The 21,200-nt window shown below is 40.2% G+C and overlaps 2 protein-coding genes across 3 annotated transcripts in view; one reads left to right on the top strand and one right to left on the bottom strand.

Moving 5' to 3' along the window:
* Positions 1 to 17,281, bottom strand: part of LOC149450958 (serine dehydratase-like) — a 104,556-nt gene extending 87,275 nt beyond the window's left edge. Inside the window, exon 1 of one of the 2 annotated variants that reach the window (XM_089691227.1) lies at positions 17,212 to 17,281. The gene's annotated coding sequence lies outside the window, so the exon portion shown is untranslated. Of the gene's footprint in view, positions 1 to 2,847; positions 2,966 to 17,211 lie in introns of those variants that run through there. The other variant, XM_089691226.1, reaches the window with a different exon arrangement.
* SDS (serine dehydratase) overlaps positions 6,859 to 21,200 on the top strand; it is a 37,771-nt gene continuing 23,429 nt past the window's right edge. Inside the window, exon 1 of the mRNA XM_089691223.1 lies at positions 6,859 to 7,121. Within this exon, the coding sequence (XP_089547349.1) occupies positions 7,101 to 7,121 (21 nt within the window). The 5' untranslated portion in view covers positions 6,859 to 7,100. The remainder of the gene's footprint in view (positions 7,122 to 21,200) is intronic.

The following is a 21,200-nucleotide window of genomic DNA, read 5'->3' as shown; positions in this document are numbered from 1 at the left end:
CCTCTTGTATTGAACTGTATTGTTGCTGTATTGTCTTCCATTATATTGTAAAGTGCTGAGCAAACTGTTGGCGCTATATAAATCCTGTATAATAATAATAATAACTCCATACTTACTATTTGACCTCTCTGCAGCTTTTGATACTGTTGACCATCCCCTCCTCCTCAAAATACTCCACTCTCTTGGCCTCAGAGACTCTGCTCTCTCCTGGTTCTCTTAATACCTTTAGCAGTGCTCCTTCAGCATTACCTATGACCCTGCCCCCTCCTCTTCACTTCCACTTTCTGTAGGGGTCCCTCAGGGTTCTGTCCTTGGAACTCTTCTCTTCTCCATCTACACCTCCTCCCTTGGTCACTTGATAAACTCCCATGGCTTTAAGTACCATCTCTATGCTGATGACACACAAATCTATCTTTCTACCCCTCACCTCATCCCTTCAGTCTCCTCTCGCATTACTAACCTACTAAGTGACATATCGGCATGGATGTCACTCCACTTCCTCAAACTCAATCTTTCCAAAACTGAGCTCTTAGTATTCCTCCCAGTCCGTGTCACCTCCCCTGACTTCTCCATCAAGATCAATAATACAATCATCATTCCCTCCCCTCATGCCAGGGTACTAGGCGTAATCCTAGACTCCCATCTGTCCTTTCAGCCCCAAATCCAATCACTGTCCAAATCTTGTAGACTTCACCTCCGCAACATCTCCAAGATACGTCTGTTCCTAACCACGGAAACCACTAAGCAACTTATCCACTCCCTTGTTATATCTCGCCTTGACTATTGTAACTCCCTCCTCATTGGCCTACCTCATCGCAGGCTATCCCCTCTTCAGTCTATCATGAATGCTTCTGCCAGACTCATCCATCTTACTAACCGTTCTGTATCTGCCACCCCTCTCTGCCAATCCCTCCACTGGATTCCCAGTGCCCAACGAATAAAATTCAAAACATTAACAATAACATACAAAATACACACACTGTTTAAATTCTGCCCTCAGCTACATCACCAATCTTGTCCCCAAATATCAGCAAAACCATCCTCTCTGCTCCTCGCAAGACCTCCTGCTCTCTACCTCCCTTGCCTCCTCTTCTCCTCTTCTCATGCTTATCTCCAGAGCGTCTCCCATCCTTTGGAACTCCCTACCCCAATCTATTTGGCTACTGCCTACTCTATCCACTTTTAGGTGATCCTTGAAAACGTATCTCTTCAAGGAAGCCTATCCTGCCTTCAGATAATAACCAAATCTTCTATTTCTCCCATCAGTTCATCCCCCCCACCATTATTACCTTCCACCAGCCCCTCCCTATTAGACTGCAAGCTCCCAGGTGCAGGGACCTCCTAACTCTCTTGTATTGAATTGTATTGTTGCTGTATTGTCTCCCTTTATATTTTAACGTGCTGAGCAAACTGTTAGCATTACATGAGTCCCATATAATAATACAAATTATAATAATGCAACAAAGAAATGAAAAAAGGTAAAACAGTATTTTATTAAAAAAAAAATTAGCACCCCAATTGTGTATTCTACACAGTGCTAAAAAGTAAATATTAGTCAGTTAGAATTTACATCTACTTGTAATAGCCGTTCTAGCAGACTGCCTTGAAACTAACAAACAGGCTTCCTGGTGACCTCACTGCACTCTCTAGTTTGCCATCTATTCATGTTTAAATTGTGTCTGGTAAGGTTGTTTAGTAAATAAGGTGAAACTGTTTTCAATTTGAATACCCAAACATGTGCAAGTGAAAAGTCAAAATAAAACTGGATTTTTGTTTGCACATGACTGAATCACTGAAGCAATCAATTATATACTAAACTAAGTATGCATTCATATTTGTTGTGTCCCCATCTGTATGCGATTAGTAAATCATCCCTTCCAGATATCCCCCCAACTATGACCTGTAACAATGGAGTTCCTACACATTCCCTAGGAATGGCAGATGAGGCATTCAAGTCTATGCACAAACATTTTGTGTGTGTTTAAGCATTGCAAGCATAGTATATTGAATGCAGATGTGTCTGGGATGCAGCCACTGTGTCCTAATATACTGTAACATACAGGTTGGTGTAGGACCACAAATGCATCCTGTATGTGTTCAGGAACCCAAACCCACCCCCATATTATAATAGGACACAGTGGCTGTGCAGCCGCATGTCCCACTTAAAATGGATGGGACGCTGGTATGGGGATGTACACAACAGCACCGTATCCTCATGACTGCCCTGCGTTTCAGATGCATGTGTGAACAGGCCCTTAGCCAATGATTTTCTTCATACTAGGTGTTTGTGGTCCATAGCAGGGGTATGTCCTTTGCCTACATACTATGCGCTAAAAGGTGTCCCTGTTTATCCTTTCAGAAACCTTTGAGGTATGCACTATCACGCGTTACGTTGATGCACATTATAAAACGTGTTTTTCATTTTGTTTCTCTTAGACATGTACAAAACAAAAAATTGTGTTCCGTTTAGTTTTGAAATCTAACAAATTTCATGTAGTTGGATTTGGCAAATTCGTTCAATTCATTTTCAGCATTCGTTTCGGTAATTTGTATTTGAATTCAATTTGAAAAAATTTCGACCACATTCAAAAGTTGTTCGTATTCGAAAATGGTTCAACCAAATTTGAAATTGATTCAACAAAATTCGAAAAGTCTTTCGAAACCGTAAAGATTTCAACCAAATTTGAAAAAAAAAAAAAATAACGAGGAGCGTGGGACCGGTCCTTAACCGCCCTTGAGGTATTCCAGAGTGTAGCTCGGGGTAAAGTTTCAGTACCAAAAGCGGTAACCCCGAGCTACACTTGGGAATACCTTGCAGCGCTGCTCCGGGATCCCTTCTGCACTTACCTTCTCCTTCGCTCCCGCGATGTCCTCCCTACAGCATCCCTGGCCATCTCCTCCGGCCGATGCCGGCATCTGTCTTCCGTCTTCCGTTCCCTGTGACGTCGGGACGTACAGGGGACGTAACTGGCGGGAAATTTAAAAATGTTAAAAAGTGATATTCACTCAATACACTAAAATCACATAGTAAAACATTACTGTATCAAACCATTTCACATACATTTTGTCCCTAGTGCTTTGTCCTGTGCCCTGCCTGCATTTTTACCTTGTACCTTTCTGCCTGGAAACTGAGAAACGTCCATGGCGTCCAAAAAGCGTCCCTTTAGGTCAAAAGCTGTTTTAGACCGGCTAGAGAACAGGGATAGTAAATTAGAACCACTTGCAGAATTGAGTGATAATGATTTGTGGGGAAATTCATCATCAGACACTGAAAATGATTCTGCGACTAAGCTCAGTGATGTGTGAACTTGGCGCTATATTTCAAATTTCAGTGTTTTTGGTTTGATTATATTATTGAATTAAATTTATTATTATTATATTATTTTTCATGATTATTAAATTATAATTTATGATTTCGTGTTTCAAATTTTATCATACCCGGGATGTTTACTAGACTCTTGTTTGGACAGATTTCAGTGAGTTATTCCTAAAAATTACAGGCCTACAATAAAAAAATACATATTTCCATGCAAAAAAATGTACCGCTTTGAGCACAGAAATACTGACATAATCATACTGCTAGGGAGGCTACAGCAGAACTTCTCCTTTTGGGTGGAGCTCTGCTTTAAATTTATTTTTGAATGTTTGTTAGATTTTGTTTTCGAATTTAACTTTGTTTTCAAATCCAATTTCGGTCAAATTTCGTTTCGTTATTTCTGATTAGTTTAAATTCGTTATTTTTCTATTTCTTTATTTGGATACATCCGAATCTCCGAATAATGAAAACATTTGTCTGAAATGCAATTCGGAACGAAACGAACTGCACGTCTAGTTTCTCTTTAAGGGCTAATTCACACCAGCTGTTGCATTACAACAAAAGGGCTGGTGTGTGGTGTGATCCGGCAGGAACGCTGCAGTGCCAATGCGCTGATCACCTTTTTGTTTTTAAACAATTTTTATTAACCACACGATGACCAGCAATGTATCAGTATTGGTAGTCATACAGGTAAGATGCCTGCAGCTGCAGGCATCATCCCAGTATTGTTTTTTTTTCATCTGGCGGTTGGCTTTCCTGTAAAAGGAATTCTAGTGGCTAAATAGCCGCTGGATTGCTTTTACAAGCAGCAGGAGGGGACATCCCCCCTCCTGCCACCTTCCACAGCTCTCTCAGGCTCTCTTATCCCACTGGGAGACCCGAGCATCAAGTCTACAGTTCCGCTAGGTGACCAAAGAGGTACTCAGAGACCTGAACAGCTCCGGTCATCTCTATGGTATAGAAAACCGGAAGAGATGAGCATTCATCAGTTTAGAGTTTGCCGGATATAAACAGCGTCATTTTTAAATTGGTAAAGCATCTGATTACACGGATCTTGATGTGATCAGATGCTGTGAAGGGCAGAGGAGAGATCTCTGTAAAGAGTACCTGTCACTGCCTACTGCTATTTATAACTGTCATTATTTATATTCCATGTGATAACAATAATGGTGATCACAAAAAGGTAATCAGAGGCCGGAAAGGCTCTGATCATCTCTATGGTATAGAAAACTGGAAGTGATGAGCATTCATCAGTTCAGAGTTTGCAGGATGTAAACTGTCATTATTTAGATTCCATGTGATAACAATAAAGGTGATCACAAAAAGAATTTAAAGTGACAGTGAAAAAATAAAAAATAATAATTTTAAAGTGCTCCCATACCCCCTTGCTTGCGCAAAAAGGTGAAAGCATGCGTCGGTTCTGCACGTGCGCAGACAGTGATCGTCCCAGACATGAGGTACCACCACAAACATCAGATCGTGGGCAGTAATTCTAGTACCAGACCTCCTTTATAAATTAAAAGTGGAAACTTGTAAAGGCTTTTTAAGTGTCTCCTATGGATAATAAAATGTACGTTGTTTGTCGCCGTTGCACAGGTGTGTGCAATTTTAAAAGTGTATTTTATATTGTGTTTGAAAAACTGCTGCACAAATACCATGTGACATTGAAATTGTAACACCCACCACTGTATTCTCTAGGGCCTCGGCTTTAAAAAAAATATATAATGTTCGGGGGTTCTAAGTAATTCTCTAGCAAAAAAAATACTGATTTTTACATGTAAACAAAAAGTGTCCGAAGAGTCCGGGTCTTTAATGTCACACAGTGACATTCTCTTAACAACTTCAACTGGCGGTGGATTGCCTCGCACTGCGCTGAAAAAAAGTACATTCTGGCGTACTTTTGTTGTCAGCGCACACCGTCTACACCCCTCTGCAATGCCCATGGGACACAATGCATTCTTCCTTGTCTTTGGGTTGGACTGTGCTGGAATTGCCGCTCAATGTAGTCCCACCATAAAAGCAATGCTGTGTTATAGGACATGAAGAGAAAAGTCACCTGGTCGTCCATACATAACCGATTCCCAACTGCCCTATAGTAGAACTACTGCTACAGTGCAGCAGGGCTGTGCGAAATCATGTGTGTGTGTGTGTATATATATATATATGTATAGATATATATATGTGTGTGTGATTTTGTATTTCTGGGTAGGGGGCACGCACCTTACCCACGCTGCCATTGGCGGCTACAGCTGTCGATCACCGGTTCCCGGATGGAGATTCCCCGCTGGCACCTGGTGTTTGCCGAGGAACACTGATGGGGGAGAGGTCTGTATGTAAACAATACAGATCTCTCCCCTGTCAGCACCAGCACACTGCTTTGTATGACTCTGCATTGCAGAGCCATACAAAGCAGCGTGCTTACACAGTAAACCCCACACAGCACACAGTTAACCCTTTGATTGCCGCATGTGTTAACCCCTTCCTGTCCAGTGTCATTAGTACAATGTCAGTGCTTTTTATTAGCAATGATCACTGCATTAGTGTCATTTGGGATATCAGTGACAGTCATGGGGCGGACTAACCATTTAGGCATTCGGGCACTGCCCGAGGGCCCCAGGTTAGTAGGGGGCCCCATGAAATGCCCCTAGTAACTTTCATAGGCTTTTTTGGGTGTGGTTTGAGTGTGGGCAAGGACACGGGCCCCATGATTACCTTTTGCCCGGGGGCCCCATGAGTTGTCAGTCCGCCCCTGCTGACAGTCAGTCCCCCCCAGTGTCAGAAGACCTGCCACAGTCCCGCTATAAGTTGCAGATCGCCGCCATTACTAGTATACATTTTTTTTTTAAATCCAGTATCTATACTGCCATTTGTAGACGCTATAACTTTCACATAAACCAATTAAATTACATGTATTGGGATTTTATTTTAGCAAAGACATGTATCTTAATGCGTTTTGACCTAAATTTATGAAGACATTTATTTTTTTACTGGATATGTTTTATAGCAAAAAGTCAAAAATATTGTTTTGTTTTTTTCTAAATTGTTGGTCCTTTTTTTTGTTTACAGCGCAAAAAATAAAAACTGCACAGGCAATCAAATACCACCAAAAGAGAGCTCCATTTGTGGGGGAAAACAAAAATTTTATTAGGGTGCAGCGTTGCGTGACCGCGCAATTGTCAAAAGTAACGCAGCGCCGTATCACAAAAAATGGAAAGGGGGTAAATGCTCTGGAGGGCAGGTGGATAACATGTCCTCCTACCAGCATGCAGTGTACATGGTCATGGTTGGAATGTGTTTTCAGCATATATGTGGCTGTGTCTTGGGGCAGCACATTCCTGTCTGTTTATCCTCACAGGGGAACATAGCTGCTTGTTTTTGATACTCTGAGGACCTTTCACACAGTCTATATGACTCAGATCCCTTTCATCCTCTTCGTGTTTTCACCCCTCTGACCAGTCGGAACCTGAAGAATCAGCACACAGCGGGGAGGGGGATCCCGCAGTCTGCAGGGTGGGGTGGGGGGATTTGTCCTCCTTTTGGTAAAGTAACCTCTAAAAATAACCAGCATTTCCTTTAGCTGCTAGTGACCTCCCCCCGCTCATCCCTTTTGGTATTGTCTGAGGTCTCCTTTAGCTGGATGGTCCCACAGCTGTTGCCGCAAAGAGGGGGGGAGTGCTGGGGGAGTGTACGGAGCTGGTCTCTGATTGGTCACAGGTTTTACTCGAGGACCTATAAGTTTTCTCCCGGGTGAGCGGCGATCAAATCAAATCGTCCTCAGAAGTGCATGTCACCGGCCGGAGAGCAGGTAAGGGAACGCTAGCAGCTTGGCCCAGCATGACCATAGCAGACTTTCCAGCACATTCCGACAAATGGAGCTTTTATTTTCAGATCAGAATCTGATATTCGGATCACTTGGTACAGGACAATATTAGATATGTAGCTTTTATTTTCATATCAAAAACTGATATTCGGATCACTTGGTACAGGACATTATTAGAAATGAAGCTTTTATTTTCAGCTCAGAATCTGATATTTGGATCACTTAGTACAGGAACAGGACATTATTAGAAATGTATCTATTATTTTCATATCAGAATCTGATATTCAGATCACTTAGTACAGGACATTATTAGAAATGTATCATTTTCATATCAGAATCTGATATTCGGATCACTTGGTACAGGACATTATTAGAAATGTAGCTTTTATTTTCAGATCAGAATCTGATATTCAGATCACTTGGTACAGGACATTATTAGAAATGTTTCTTTTATTTTCATATTTGAATCTGATATTCATATCACTTGGTACAGGACATTATTAGAAATGTATCCTTTATTTTCACCCTTTTTTTATATATTTTTTTTCTATCACATTACCTTGTACAGGACATGATTATAAATGAATCTGTTATTTCCCCACTTTTGTGTGTTTTTTTAAAATATCAGATCAACTTGTAAAGGACATTATTATAAATGTATCTTTTATTTTTCACCTTTTTTTCGTATCAGATCTCATTCTACAGGACATTCTTATAAATGTATCTTTTTTTGCCCTTTTTAATTTTTATTCTATCAGATTACCTTGTATAGGACATTCTTATTAATGTATCTTTTATTTCCCCCCTTTATTGTGTTTTTTTTTTTTTTAAATATCAGATCACCTCGTAAAGGACATTATTATAAATGTATCTTTTTTTTCGCACTTTTTAATGTTTTTTTTTTTTTTATCAGATCGCATTCTACAGGACATTCTTATAAATGTATCTTTTATCCCTCCCCCCCTTTTTATATAATATTATATATATATATATATATATATATATATATATATCATATCACCTTTTAAAGGACATTGGAGGTTATTTACTAAACCTGGAGAGTGCAAAATCTGCTGCAGCATAGAAACCAATCAGCTTCCAGGTTTTCTTGTCAATGCTTCATTGAACAAGCTGAAGTTATTATTATTATTTATTATTATACAGTATTTATAAAGCGCCAATAGTTCGCTCAGCGCTGTACATTACAAAGGGAGACAGAACATGTGACAGAACAATACCAATACAATGCAAAACATGAGGGGATCAAGGGCCCTGCTCTTTCAAGTTAGAAGATGATTGGCTACCATTATTATAAATGTATCTTTTATTTTAACCCCTTTTTTGTGTGGGGGGGGGTTCATATCAGATTACCTTGTACAGGACATTTTTATTTCCGCCCTTTTTAATTTTTTTTATATCAGATTACCTTGTACAGGATATTATTATAAATCCATCTTTTATATTTACGTTTTTATGGGGTTTTTTTTATATCAGATCACCTTGCACAGGGCATTATTATGAATGTATATTTTATTTGAACCCTTTTGAATTTTTTTTGTTCTATCAGATCACTTTGTATAAGACATTATTATGAATGTATCTTTTATTTCCACTTTTTTTTATTTTTTTTTTTATATCAGAGCACCTTGCATATGGCATTTTTAGAAATATAACTCTTATTCCCACCCTTTTTTAATGTTTTGGGTTTTTTTAATATCATATCACTTTTCACAGGACATTATATGAATGTATTTTTTATTTCCACTTTTCATGTTTTTGGGTTTTTTTTAGAAGATGATTGGATGCCTTTATTATAAATGTATCTTTTATTTTCATCCCTTTTTTGTGGGGTTTTCTTTTCCATATCAGATTACCTTGTACAGGACATTATTATTATTTCCGCACTTTTTAATTTTTTTCTATATCAGATCACTTTGTACAGGACATTATTATAAATCCATCTTTTATATTTACTTTTATGTGTTTTTTTATATCAGATCACCTTGCGCAAGGCATTATTATAAATGTATCTTTTATTTCCGCCCTTTTTCAAATTTTTTTTTTAATATCAGATCACTTTGTACAGGACACTATTATGAATGTATCTTTTATTTTCATTTTTTAATTTTTTTTAGATCAGATCACCTTGTACAGGACATACTTATAAATATATCTTTTTTTTTTTTTTGCCCCATTTTTTTTAACATCAGAACCATTTTCAGAAACCCATAGAGCCTGAAAAAAGGATCTGAAGCTCACCATACACTGATTGTACATTCTCCTTTAGATCTGCTAACAACTAAGTAATGCCTCAATGGATACAGATTGGATAGCTAAGGTCGATCCTCATATTACACAGTTTTGGTAAATCGAATGATGGTCATACACACTTTGATAAACGATCAATTTCTTTTCCAATCTATAACTTGCAATATAAATAAACATACTATAGTGAATAACAAATTCAGTGAATATGGAACATTCAGAGAAGTGGATTTGAACACAAATTACTATCATATTCATGAACAAAATAGTGCAACACTCCTGATCGAAACAAAACAAATGATAGTTTCCCACCTTGGCCACTCGATTGATTGATTGTTTTGATCATATCACACAACAATTCAATAATAAAATTGAAACATATATAGCCATTATAAGGTTGATTATACAAAGATTGTGATGTGAAGGGTGAGTTTAAGGGTCCATTCAACACCGCAAATTTTGCTTTAAATGCATGTGCGTTGACATGCTTTTACATGCCACATTGCATTTTAAAATGCACTGCAATGCTTTTTTTTCCCATTTTTTTTCTTTAAACATCACTAAGCTTTATTTGTAAGAAAACTTCAGCTGGCTGTTTTGACTGTTTATGTGCATTGTACATACATGTGTTTACATGCACTGCATAAGTTGCTCTAAAAAAAAGTAGTATATGTTGGTTTCTTTTTTCAGAGCAGTGCACATCAGTGCGATGCAGTGCTGTGAACTGTTCCTATTGAAATACTTTGATTTTTCAATTTTTGTGCACTGGCATGCATTGATCAGCACATGACAGTGCATCCGGTGTGAATGGACTCTAAGGCATCCTGAAAGCTTGCATCCTTTATAATCAAAGTTAGCCAATAAGGGCTCATTCACATTGTTGTAAATATGTCAGAATAATACAGAGGATTAGTGATGGTCCGAATACCCCCCTGTTCAGTTTATAGTCGAACAGTCCAACCTACCGAAAGTTCATAGAAAGGTACATGGTACTGTTACCAATTCACAAAAAGAAAAAAAGTGTAGTGGAAAAATAACAGGAGACAGTTTTTGACAAGTCCTTTACTAAAAACAAACATTTTAAAAATGTCCCCCGAAGTGGATCCAACTTCAATCATGATGCCTGCCGCTGCCGAGCTGAAAAAAGGAAAAAAAAAAATGCTCTGCCCTCAACACTGGCTCCTGTCATCTGACAGCTGCGCCGGGATGACAGTTTTTAAATACTGTGATGACATCACAAGCGGGCTGGGTCACACCTGCTTCCTTGTGATGTCATCATGCTCTGTGATTGGCCAAAGCATTGCATCTGACCTGTGGTCTGGTGCATTCATTTGGCCAATCACAATGCACTGTCAGGGCGCAGTGCATTGTGGGGCGTGGCGGGCAAACAGCCGAACACACAAACGGCTGATGTTCAAGTTGAACTTATGTTTGACATGAACATCTAGCCCATCTCTACAGAGGATCCTGCAGAAAGATCCTGCCTATTTGCTGCTCACATGTAACATTTGTTCAGTGTTTGCATGCATACAGCGTACCTGTACAATGGCAATGAATCTGCATGTGCTGCCATCGATGTGCTGGTGCATCGATTACTCATTCAGGTCAAGAGTGCATAATCACCGGCACAGGCATTTTTGGTTACACATTGTTAATACTCAGGGGCGGACTGACAACTCATGGGGCCCCAGGGCAATAGGAAATCATGGGGCCCCTGTGCCTCGCCCACACTCAATCCACACCCAAAAAAGCCTATGAAAGGTACCGGGGGCATATCATGAGGCCCCCTACTGACCCTGGGCCCTTGGGCAGTGCCCGAGTGGCTAAATGGTCAGTCCGCCCTTGTTAATACTGCAATATCATCCAGGAGCAGCAGCCAATAGGGTCCCTGTATTTTAACAGCTTTACACTTGCAGACATTATTTTATTATTATTATAGGTACTTCTATAGTGCCATCAATTTATGCAGCACTTTGCATATGTATTGTACATTCACATCAGTCCCTAATTCTCAAGGGGTGTACAATCTAAAGTCCCTAATTTACATTCATACATACACATACTAGGGACAATTTAAACAGGATCCAATTAACCTACCAGCATGTCTTTGGAGTGTGGCAATGTGGAGTACCCGGAGGAAACCCATGCAGGCACAGGGAGAACATGCAAACTCCAGGCAGGTGGTGCCATGGCTGGGATTTGAACCAATGACCCTAGTACTGCCAGGTGGAAGGGCTAACCGTTTAGCCACTGTGCTGCCCCATTAGAAAAAAATGTAAAATACAGGTGAAATGATGACTCCAGACCTATTTTTGTTTTACGTGGCTTTACAAAGCAGAATGTTTCTGCTGCCAATTGTAGCTGTATTGATGGGCTCATAGACTAGAATGCATCTACATATGTGTACAACACTATACATTATATACAGCATTTATGACGTAGGGTATCACTTAAGCAGCAATCTTTCTTCAGGCAGACATACCCCATCGTCTGTTTATCATATGTACTTCATGTACATGTACTTTTACTACTGAGATATATGTTATGCGCTGTGCTATTTTTGTTCCTGGTGTCTTTTTCCTGGTACACATCTGTAGACGTTGCTTAGTAGTAAATAGGTATGGATCCACTTACCTCTGCTAGTAAATACAGTGCAAATAAGACTCTAATGGGGAAACCACAAATAAAACCAGACCCAGAAAAGGGGTTATTAAATATATTAACATAATGTTCTGCTGGAATGTTGATGAGTTGGCACACACGTGCATATGGACTTACAACTCTGGACGCAGGCTGTCTGCATCCAGGGGAATAAGTCTGTATGCTTGTGTGTAGTATGTAGTAGTACCACCAAATACCCACATACAGATCTTGATTCCTATGGGCAGCTGCATGCAGTACCTGTGGCCCCAGGTGAGGAAAAATACCCCAATTTTACACCTAGGTGCCCAGTCACATGAAATCTTACTGGTTCATCTGTTTACTACTTAATGGGGAAGAGTGCACAATCTGGTGCAGCTCTGCATAGAACCCAATCGGCTTCCAGGATTTTTTTTTTGTCAAAGCTTACTTGAACAAAATCCTCTCTTGTATTAAAAGTGATATACTGTAGACTCCAGGGAGAAATATCATTTTACTCCATACAAATCATTCATAAGACCTCATCTGGAATATGCAGTTCAGTTTTGGGCACCAATTCACAAAAAAAACATTGGGGAACTGGAGAAAGTACAGAGAAGGGCAACTAAACTGATGAGAGGCATGGAGGAGCTCAGCTACGAGGAAAGATTAGAGGAACTGAATTTATTCTCTCTTGAGAAGAGGAGATTAAGGGGGGATATGATCAACATGTATAAATACATCAGTGGTTCATATAGTGAACTCGGTGTAGAGCTATTCACCCTGTGGGCATCACAGAGGACAAGGGGGCACTCTTTATGTCTGGAGGAAAAGAAATTTAATATCCAAACACAGAAAGGTTTCTTTTATAATAGTTGAACTGGATGGAATTTTGTCTTTTTTTAGCCAGACTAACTATGTAACTATGAACAAGCTGAAGTTAGAAGCTGATTGGCAACCATGCAGAGCTGCACCAGAGTTTGCACTGTCCACTAGTAAATCAACCCCACTGTCTTATTCCCATAAGATTGGATGTATATACTAAACTACTCGTACACTCCCTGATTATCTCACGCCTTGACTACTGCAACTCCCTTCTCACCGGCCTACCCCAGTGCAGGCTCTCCCCACTCCAGACCATCCTGAACTCAGCAGCCCGACTCATTCACCTCACCACCCGCTCCACCTCTGCCATCCTCCTCTGCCTATCTCTCCACTGGCTCCCGATTGCCCAACGCATCAGATTCAAACTACTAACCCTGACCTACAAAGCCATTCACAACACTGCCCCTAACTACCTCACCAACCTGTTTCACAAGTACCACCCTACCCGTACCCTTCGCTCCTCACAGGACCTCCTTCTATCTTGCTCTCTGGTCTCCTCCTCCCACGCATGACTGCAAGACTTCTCCAGGTCCTCCCCCATCCTCTGGAACTCACTGCCCCAATCCATCAGACTGTCACCTTCCCTCCTCACCTTCAGGCGCTCCCTGAAAACCCACCTCTTCAGGGAAGCCTACCCCTCCCTCACCTAACAGCCGTTCTCCTTCATTCCTCCTACCACTCCATCCCCCACAGCCACTTCCTCCTGTGCCACTATCCCCTCCCTCCTAGATTGTAAGCTTGAAAGAGTAGGGCCCTCTAACCCCTCGTGTACTGTTGTTGTTGCTGTTCTGTTTCTTGTATTGTCCCCCCCCCCCCCCCTTCTATTGTGCAGCACTGAGTAAACCCTTTGGCGCTATATAAACTCAATATAATAATAATATACTATTCTTATAATATTCTAAATGTTCAAAATGTATCTAAAGCCCAAAATTGTGTTAGTTTTGTATAGAGTGGTGAGGGGTTAGGGAGTTATCACCCCTGTCATGTTTTTATTTGTCTGTGTCCCTATTAGTGAGATTTACTCTATTCGTCCTGTTAACCATTGTCACCACAACTGAAAGAGAGAAAATCCAAAATTGTGATGTGGTACCAGAACAGGAATCTTTCAATGTAGAGAGGATTTTTTTTATTTTACCTGTCATTCCCTGTTGTGTCTACAGGACAGGAAGTGAATGGAAATCGCACCTATGGCATACAGATGGCAACAAAAGTCCCTACGCTATTCAAATAAAAAAAGTTTTGGCTTTAGATGTATATTAACTTATTATTATTATTATTATTATTATTATTATTATAGCATATTCTTCAGAAATGAATACATAAATAGACAAGAATGGAGTTATTAAAGTGGAGTTCCACTCATCCTGTCAAAAAATAAAAGTCAGCAGCTACAAAAACTGTAGCTGCTGACTTTTAAAAAACAGCCACTTAAGAAATCCCTTGCACTACATAGTTGAAGGTCTAAAGGGAATTGGGCAGAAGTTGAACAGAAAATTGTAAGAAAATTGTATATTGTATGGCCAGCCTTAGCAAGGCTTCTACAAACCTAAATTCTAGGATTTATAATGAAATAACTAAGAATATAAAGTTTCAATTAAAATGGTGGATATGCACATTATACATTTAAATGTGTAGTATATAACGATCTAATAATAATAAAAAAAAATACAATACATTATCAAGTGTTGTCATCTCCTATGCTGAGCAAAGTAAATGATACTTGGAAGCCATTTACAAGTACATGCTGTTGTAAACTATTTTCCCTGTGGCATGCATGAGAAAGGGACAGATGTGTGAAAAGCTTTTAGGATGGAAATGATGGGAGGTGTTCATTGAACAATAATATGTAGATGATGGGGACACAGCCATTGTTCCTCAACAATATTAAAGTAATATGTACAGATCTAGGAAGCACAGTAATCTTAACTAATTTCTTGCACTGATACCCAAGCTGGTCATACATACATCAGTTTTTCTTTTTTTTTAACAGAATAGGCCGATCGAAAAAAAACTAAATTGATTACCCCATCCACACAACCGAGGTGGATGGGGGAATCCTCCCTGTTGTGTCACTGTAGTCTGACAGTGGGGACTCCTCTGCTGTCAGCATACACTGATCAGCATTGAGTTGATTGAAGCTAATTTTTTCAACAAGCCCATTCAAAAGCAGTTGGTCCTTGGGAACAACCATAGATCGAAATTCGGCCAGTCCCTACTGAACCAGATGAGTTTCAATCCATCTAGGTTTATGCTAGCTACACAGGCGTACACAGGGTTACTGTGCTTGCTTCTCATCTGGAGCATGGTGAGGGAGCCACAACAGTTTATCTCAGGAAAACAATGGTGGTGAGGCAAGGTTTCTTAACCTGTAATAATTTGGGGCTTTTCACTGCCAGATAGCCATTGTTAGATAATCTCCCAGTCTGCACATACTGGCTGAACTGGAGTACTGTCATCTAATGTCTATAGCAGCCTTTCTCAGCTAGAGGTTCCATGGAGTCCTCGGGTTCCTCCAGAGCAGACCTGGGCATATTGCAGTCCCAGGGCCAAATCCAGCCCTTTGACTGTTCCCACATGGCCCTCAAGGCCTCCATTGTCATCATGCCTTTTCCTGAGGAAGCTGCCAGGCTCAGAGGGGCAGGTTGACAGATGTTTGTGTGGAGAGCTGGAAGGAAAGAGGCTGAGGAGTTGATCGGTACAGCGGGGAGGATTGGTTCTGGTGGTAGAGCATTGCCTATGAGACGTCCCAACACTCTCTTGCTCCTTTGCTACCCGGCCAAGCTCTTCCTGTATTAGCGCCTGCATGCTGCAAACTTCAGGAGCCATGCAACTGTTCTTCACTCCAGGTCAGGATCTGCAGAAATCCCTGCTGTACCGCTCTCAGGCTCTCTCCTACCAGTCACAGTGACACAGCCTCATTGAACTCAATGCGCAAGTTTGACAAGCGGTGCCACTTGTCAAACTCTGCAAGTTAAAAATGCTGCTGTCCCGAAGCTAAGCATCACAGCTGCAGCATGTGAACAGCCCCATGTGTTTCAATGGGCATCCAGGGGGTGGTGAAACCACTGCTCATCCACCTGTTTTTATCCCCCCCCCCCCCGACCACCCATCTGAAAGAAACCAATTTTGTACCTATTATTCCTAGCGCCAGGTGTTTGGTTTTTTTTTTATATGTTTATGTACTTACAGACCTTTCCAGGTCCAGAATTAATATTGAGCATAATTAAATTCCGCCTTCCACAACAGTCCCAGTTTCTTATGTGGGTAAGTTAATCACCCACCCCTGCTCCAGAGGTTATTAGGGGTTCTTTGAGCAATGCGCAATGTCTGCCTCTCAGCTAAGTAACTACTGAGAACAATATTCTTTTTAACCATTTGTCAAAGTACTCGAATATTGCCTGCATCTGATTGGATGTACCATGGTTTGGCTGACAACTTTCCACAAGCTACTTTGATTTTTCAATTGAAAGATGCTGGTTGGGAGGGTGGCAACAGGGCCACCCACTAAGTAAATTTAGGAACCTGACACAATTCTTTCCAGCAATCATCCCAATAATTTACTGTGAGCTGTAGATATAGCAATTAATACCAGGGGTTCCCTGAATCCAGAAAGTCATTTTAAGGTTCCCTGTTGCAGCCCTGTTGCTTAGTTAGCAATTCTGCCTTGCAGTACTAGGGTCATTGGATCAAATTGGACCCAACCATTAGACTAACTGCATGGAGTTTGAAGGCTCTCCCTGTGCTTTTGTGGGTTTCCTCTCACACTCCAAATGCTGGTAAATTGGCCCTAGTATCTGTGTGCATGCATGGCAGGGATCTTAGACTGTTAGCTCTTTAGGGCAGGGATTGATTTGAATATAATGTACATTATATATACATTTTATGTAAAACACTGCATATGTAATAAATAAAAAGGTTTAGAGAGCTGGTTTAGGGGCACCTAAAGCAACAGATATGGGGAGCAGTGATTATTTTGGTGGTGTTGGTGACTGTAACTGTTATGGCAGGTACATAAGTAGTATGATCTAGAGAAATATACTTTGTTTTGTAGACAAAATAGTTACAATATTCTAAAAACGAACACACAAGGAATATATTCATATTATCGTCATCAGCGATTATAAACATTAATTAGGCATCTACAAAACTTCAAATCGACATGTTTGGCATTGCTACGTTTTTTTTAGTGTTCTTAAACAAAAAAGAATCTATGTTATTAAAGACAGTTCATTGTACATTGATACACTGGCAGCCTTTTATATTCTATTTAATATAGCATTAAATAACATTGTATTTATGGACTTACATGTACAGCAAGTGGTAGTCTTTCTTGTAGCCACTGTGCATACTGATTACTCGGTCATTCCGGGACTGGTACTCAAGGAGAATCCTGGGAATTTTGTCCTCTTACAAAAGTCTTTGTATCTAGGAAACTGTCATTTACGTACAAGTGAGCCAGGGATGACTGGAAATTTCTGGATTTGTGTATAAAACATTTCCATGGATCTCAAATAGCCAGCTAATAAAGGCAGATCATTACATAGCTGTTTACAAGTCAGTAAAGTAATGGAGAATAAGATCATTGGGTTTTTTTTTTAACATAACCAAACCATATTCCTGAGGTCTATAGATAACAGTGTAGTTTAGTTTGGCATATACATGGAGTGTACTTGTTCCCTTACCTCTTCGTTCTATTCCCTGTTCCTCTAGAATTATGAGCTTTTATTAGTAGGGCTCACTCTGATTGTATATCATATTTTTATTATTTATATTGTATATACAATATATTATTTATAGCATATTCATTTGATAGGATTTGATATGTAACTGTATATACACATATCTGTATACCGATTTGCAGCTCTAGATAGATATTGATACATAAAACCCCAAGAACAAACATTTACCATAGAGCAGCTCGCCAGAGTTTAGATGCATTGGTTTTATTTTTTAAAGCAGACCTCCGGTCAAAACTTTTATTTTCCTACGCAGTGTGCCCGCACTACATGGGTTAAGTGCTCGTTTTTGTCCAGGGGTTCAGGGAAAATCTGTACTTACCCATTCCTCCAATCCTTTGAAAAACCACGCTCCGATGTCCAGTGGACTGTTCCTGCCATCCTCACTTCCGGAGCTGGACTATGGGCATGATGACGTCAGGAACAGCCCATTCACAAGACCACTCGTGTGCAGGGGGGGCAGAAGCAGCAGAAACCAGTCTTGTGCTCAGAGGATCAGCGAATTAGGTAAGTATATCTTTACTTTCCGAGCCCCTAGACAGAAACAAGCATTTATTTTAATAATTTTGACTGTAATTCTTCTTTAAGACTTTTTCTGTTATTTTTCTCCCTGTGATCCTATCAGTAATACATATTATCCTGTCCTGGGGTGACAACATTCACTCACCGTACTGTATCTATGAAGTAGCATGTTGTCACCCTTTGCTGCTCTCCTGATTAAAATTACAAACTCCTCCCCTTCTCCTCATCTTTAGTACATACACAAAATATATTCTGGAGTTTGCATGTTCTCCCTGTGCTTCCATGGGTTTCCTTCCACACTCCAAAGTCATGCCAGTAGGTCAGTTGGCACCTGTCTAAATTGACCCATGTATGTATGAGAGATAGGGGTCTAAAACTGGCCCATAGGCATTTTTCTTTTAATTAATCAGCCAGCAGGCTGAACAAAAGCAAACCAATTTCTCCATCCACAAAAGCAAGGTGGATAAAGGAATCTCCCCCCCCCCCCCCCACTGAACAAATGTTTTCTGACAGCGGAACTCCTTGGTGTAAGGATACACTGATCAGCTGCTGTAGCCAATTGGCTGCAGATGCTGATCGACAAGTCTTCTAACATTCCTATTCGACAGAAACCAATCTAATGATCGACATCTGTTGAACAGCGATGGCCATACATGGATCAAAATTCGGTCGGTCCCTGCTAAACCATTGATCCATGTATGGCCAGCTTTAGACTGTAAGCTCCTTGAGGGCAGGGACTGATGTGAATGTACAGTATGTAAAGCACTGCGTAACTTATCGGAATTATATAAATACTTGTCATTAATAATAATAATAATAATACAAAAAAGCCCACAAAAGAGAACGGATGGCTGATATATAGTATGTATATAGATATAGTAGTTAATACTTCAGTTTAGTGCAGAGGAAGTTACAAGGATACTGAATTTCTAGCAGGATTAACAGGTATTCTCTGTATTTAAAAAAAAAATTGCACTTAACTCGAAAAAAAATGAAGCCAACATGTCTAAAGACTAGAAAGCCCAAATATGTTACAATTTTCTTCTTGGGATTAGATATACTTTAAGAGCTTATAAAAAGCAACTGCATATCAGTGAGGCATACAGTTGGGGAGATTTACTAAAACTGGAGTTCTCAGAATCTGGTGCGGCTCTGCATGGTAGCCAATCAGATTCTAACTTCAGCTTGTCCAATTAAGCTTTGATAATAAAAAAAACCTGGAAGTTGATTGGTTTCTATGCAGAGCTGCACCAGATTTAGGTGGTTCGAATCTCTGCTGGGTCAGCAGGGACCAGCTGGGATTTCAAGCATGGATAGGCAGACTGAATATAAAAAAGTTGATCAATCGATCAGCTTTGGTACAACCGGCTAGCAGTAATCACTGTCTTCTCCCTGCAAGGGAACCCCCCCTCCCTACCTGCTGGTGGGAACACAATGGCTCAGCAGGAGGGATTCCCCCAGCAACACTAACTGTGATGATGGGGGAATGGAGTGATTTTCTTTGCAGGAAAGAAAATTGCTCCATCAATGGCCAGCTTTACAGGTGTTGCCACTACTATCTCCTTATGGGGGTAAAACAATAAATACTGAACTACATACAGTATGGCTTGCCCTCCCCCCAGGCCTTTTCTATTATTTCAGGATATCAGATTACAAACTCTAAGGAGCCGAATAATCATGCCTTTTGTATCCACTCCTGTTTTGTTAATAATAATGGAAGGTACTGTATACCCTGCTGTGAATGCTTACATGATCTGATTGCGCAATCTAAATAAAGGGTAGTGATTAGAGATGAGCGAATTTCTCAAAAATTCGATTCGGCTGATTCGGCGAATTCCAGTATGAAATTCGATTCGATGCGAATTAATTCGCTACGAATTTAACTTATTAAAAGGGTTTCTAGGCTTCAGAGAGCCTTTAAATTAGTGCAGAACACTGTACCTGTAATTTAAATGCCCTTGGAGATGAAAACAAATGGAAACAAATAGGTACAATGTTTCAACCGCTGTATGGAGTGAGTGTCCCAGAACTGTCAGAAATAGTCTATTTCTGACAGTTCTATGACATTCCCTCCATACAGCGGTTTCAACCGCTGTATGGAGTGAATGTCCCAGAACTGTCATAAATAGTCTATTTCTGACAGTTATGGAACATTCACTCCATACAGCGGTTGAAACATTGTATCTATTTTCCATAAATGACATTCTGCAGATACACTTAGAGGAGCGCTGCAGATACACTTTTTGCCGGCTTGGAATTCTTATTTTCATCCTACTTCTTCTTCTTCTTCATCCTCATCCTCTTCTTCTTCTTATGAGGATGAGGATGAAGAAGAAGAAGAAGAAGTAGGATGAAAATAAGATTAATTCCAAGCTGGCAAAAAGTGTATCTGCAGCGCTCCTCTAAGTGTATCTGCAGAATGTCATTTATGGAAACAAATAGATACAATGTTTCAACCGCTGTATGGAGTGAGTGTCCCAGAACTGTCATAAATAGTCTATTTCTGACAGTTCTATGACATTCCCTCCATACAGCGGTTTCAACCGCTGTATGGAGTGAATGTCCCAGAACTGTCATAAATAGTCTATTTCTGACAGTTCTATGACATTCCCTCCATACAGCGGTTTCAACCGCTGTATGGAGTGAATGTCCCAGAACTGTCATAAATAGTCTATTTCTGACAGTTATGGAACATTCACTCCATACAGCGGTTGAAACATTGTATCTATTTTCCATAAATGACATTCTGCAGATACACTTAGAGGAGCGCTGCAGATACACTTTTTGCCGGCTTGGAATTATTCTTATTTTCATCCTACTTCTTCTTCTTCTTCCTCATCCTCATCCTCTTCTTCTTCTTATGAGGATGAGGATGAAGAAGAAGAAGATGAAGAAGAAGTAGGATGAAAATAAGATTAATTCCAAGCTGGCAAAAAGTGTATCTGCAGCGCTCCTCTAAGTGTATTTGCAGAATGTCATTTATGGAAAAAAATAGATACAATGTTTCAACCGCTGTATGGAGTGAATGTCCCAGAAC

This window comes from Staurois parvus, unplaced genomic scaffold (genome assembly GCF_062004578.1).
Source record: "Staurois parvus isolate SC_StPar_1 unplaced genomic scaffold, SC_StPar_1.0 ptg000556l, whole genome shotgun sequence".
Lineage (NCBI taxonomy): Eukaryota > Metazoa > Chordata > Amphibia > Anura > Ranidae > Staurois > Staurois parvus.
Note: the sequence above shows the minus strand (reverse complement) of the source record. Positions and strands in the feature narration are given on the sequence as shown.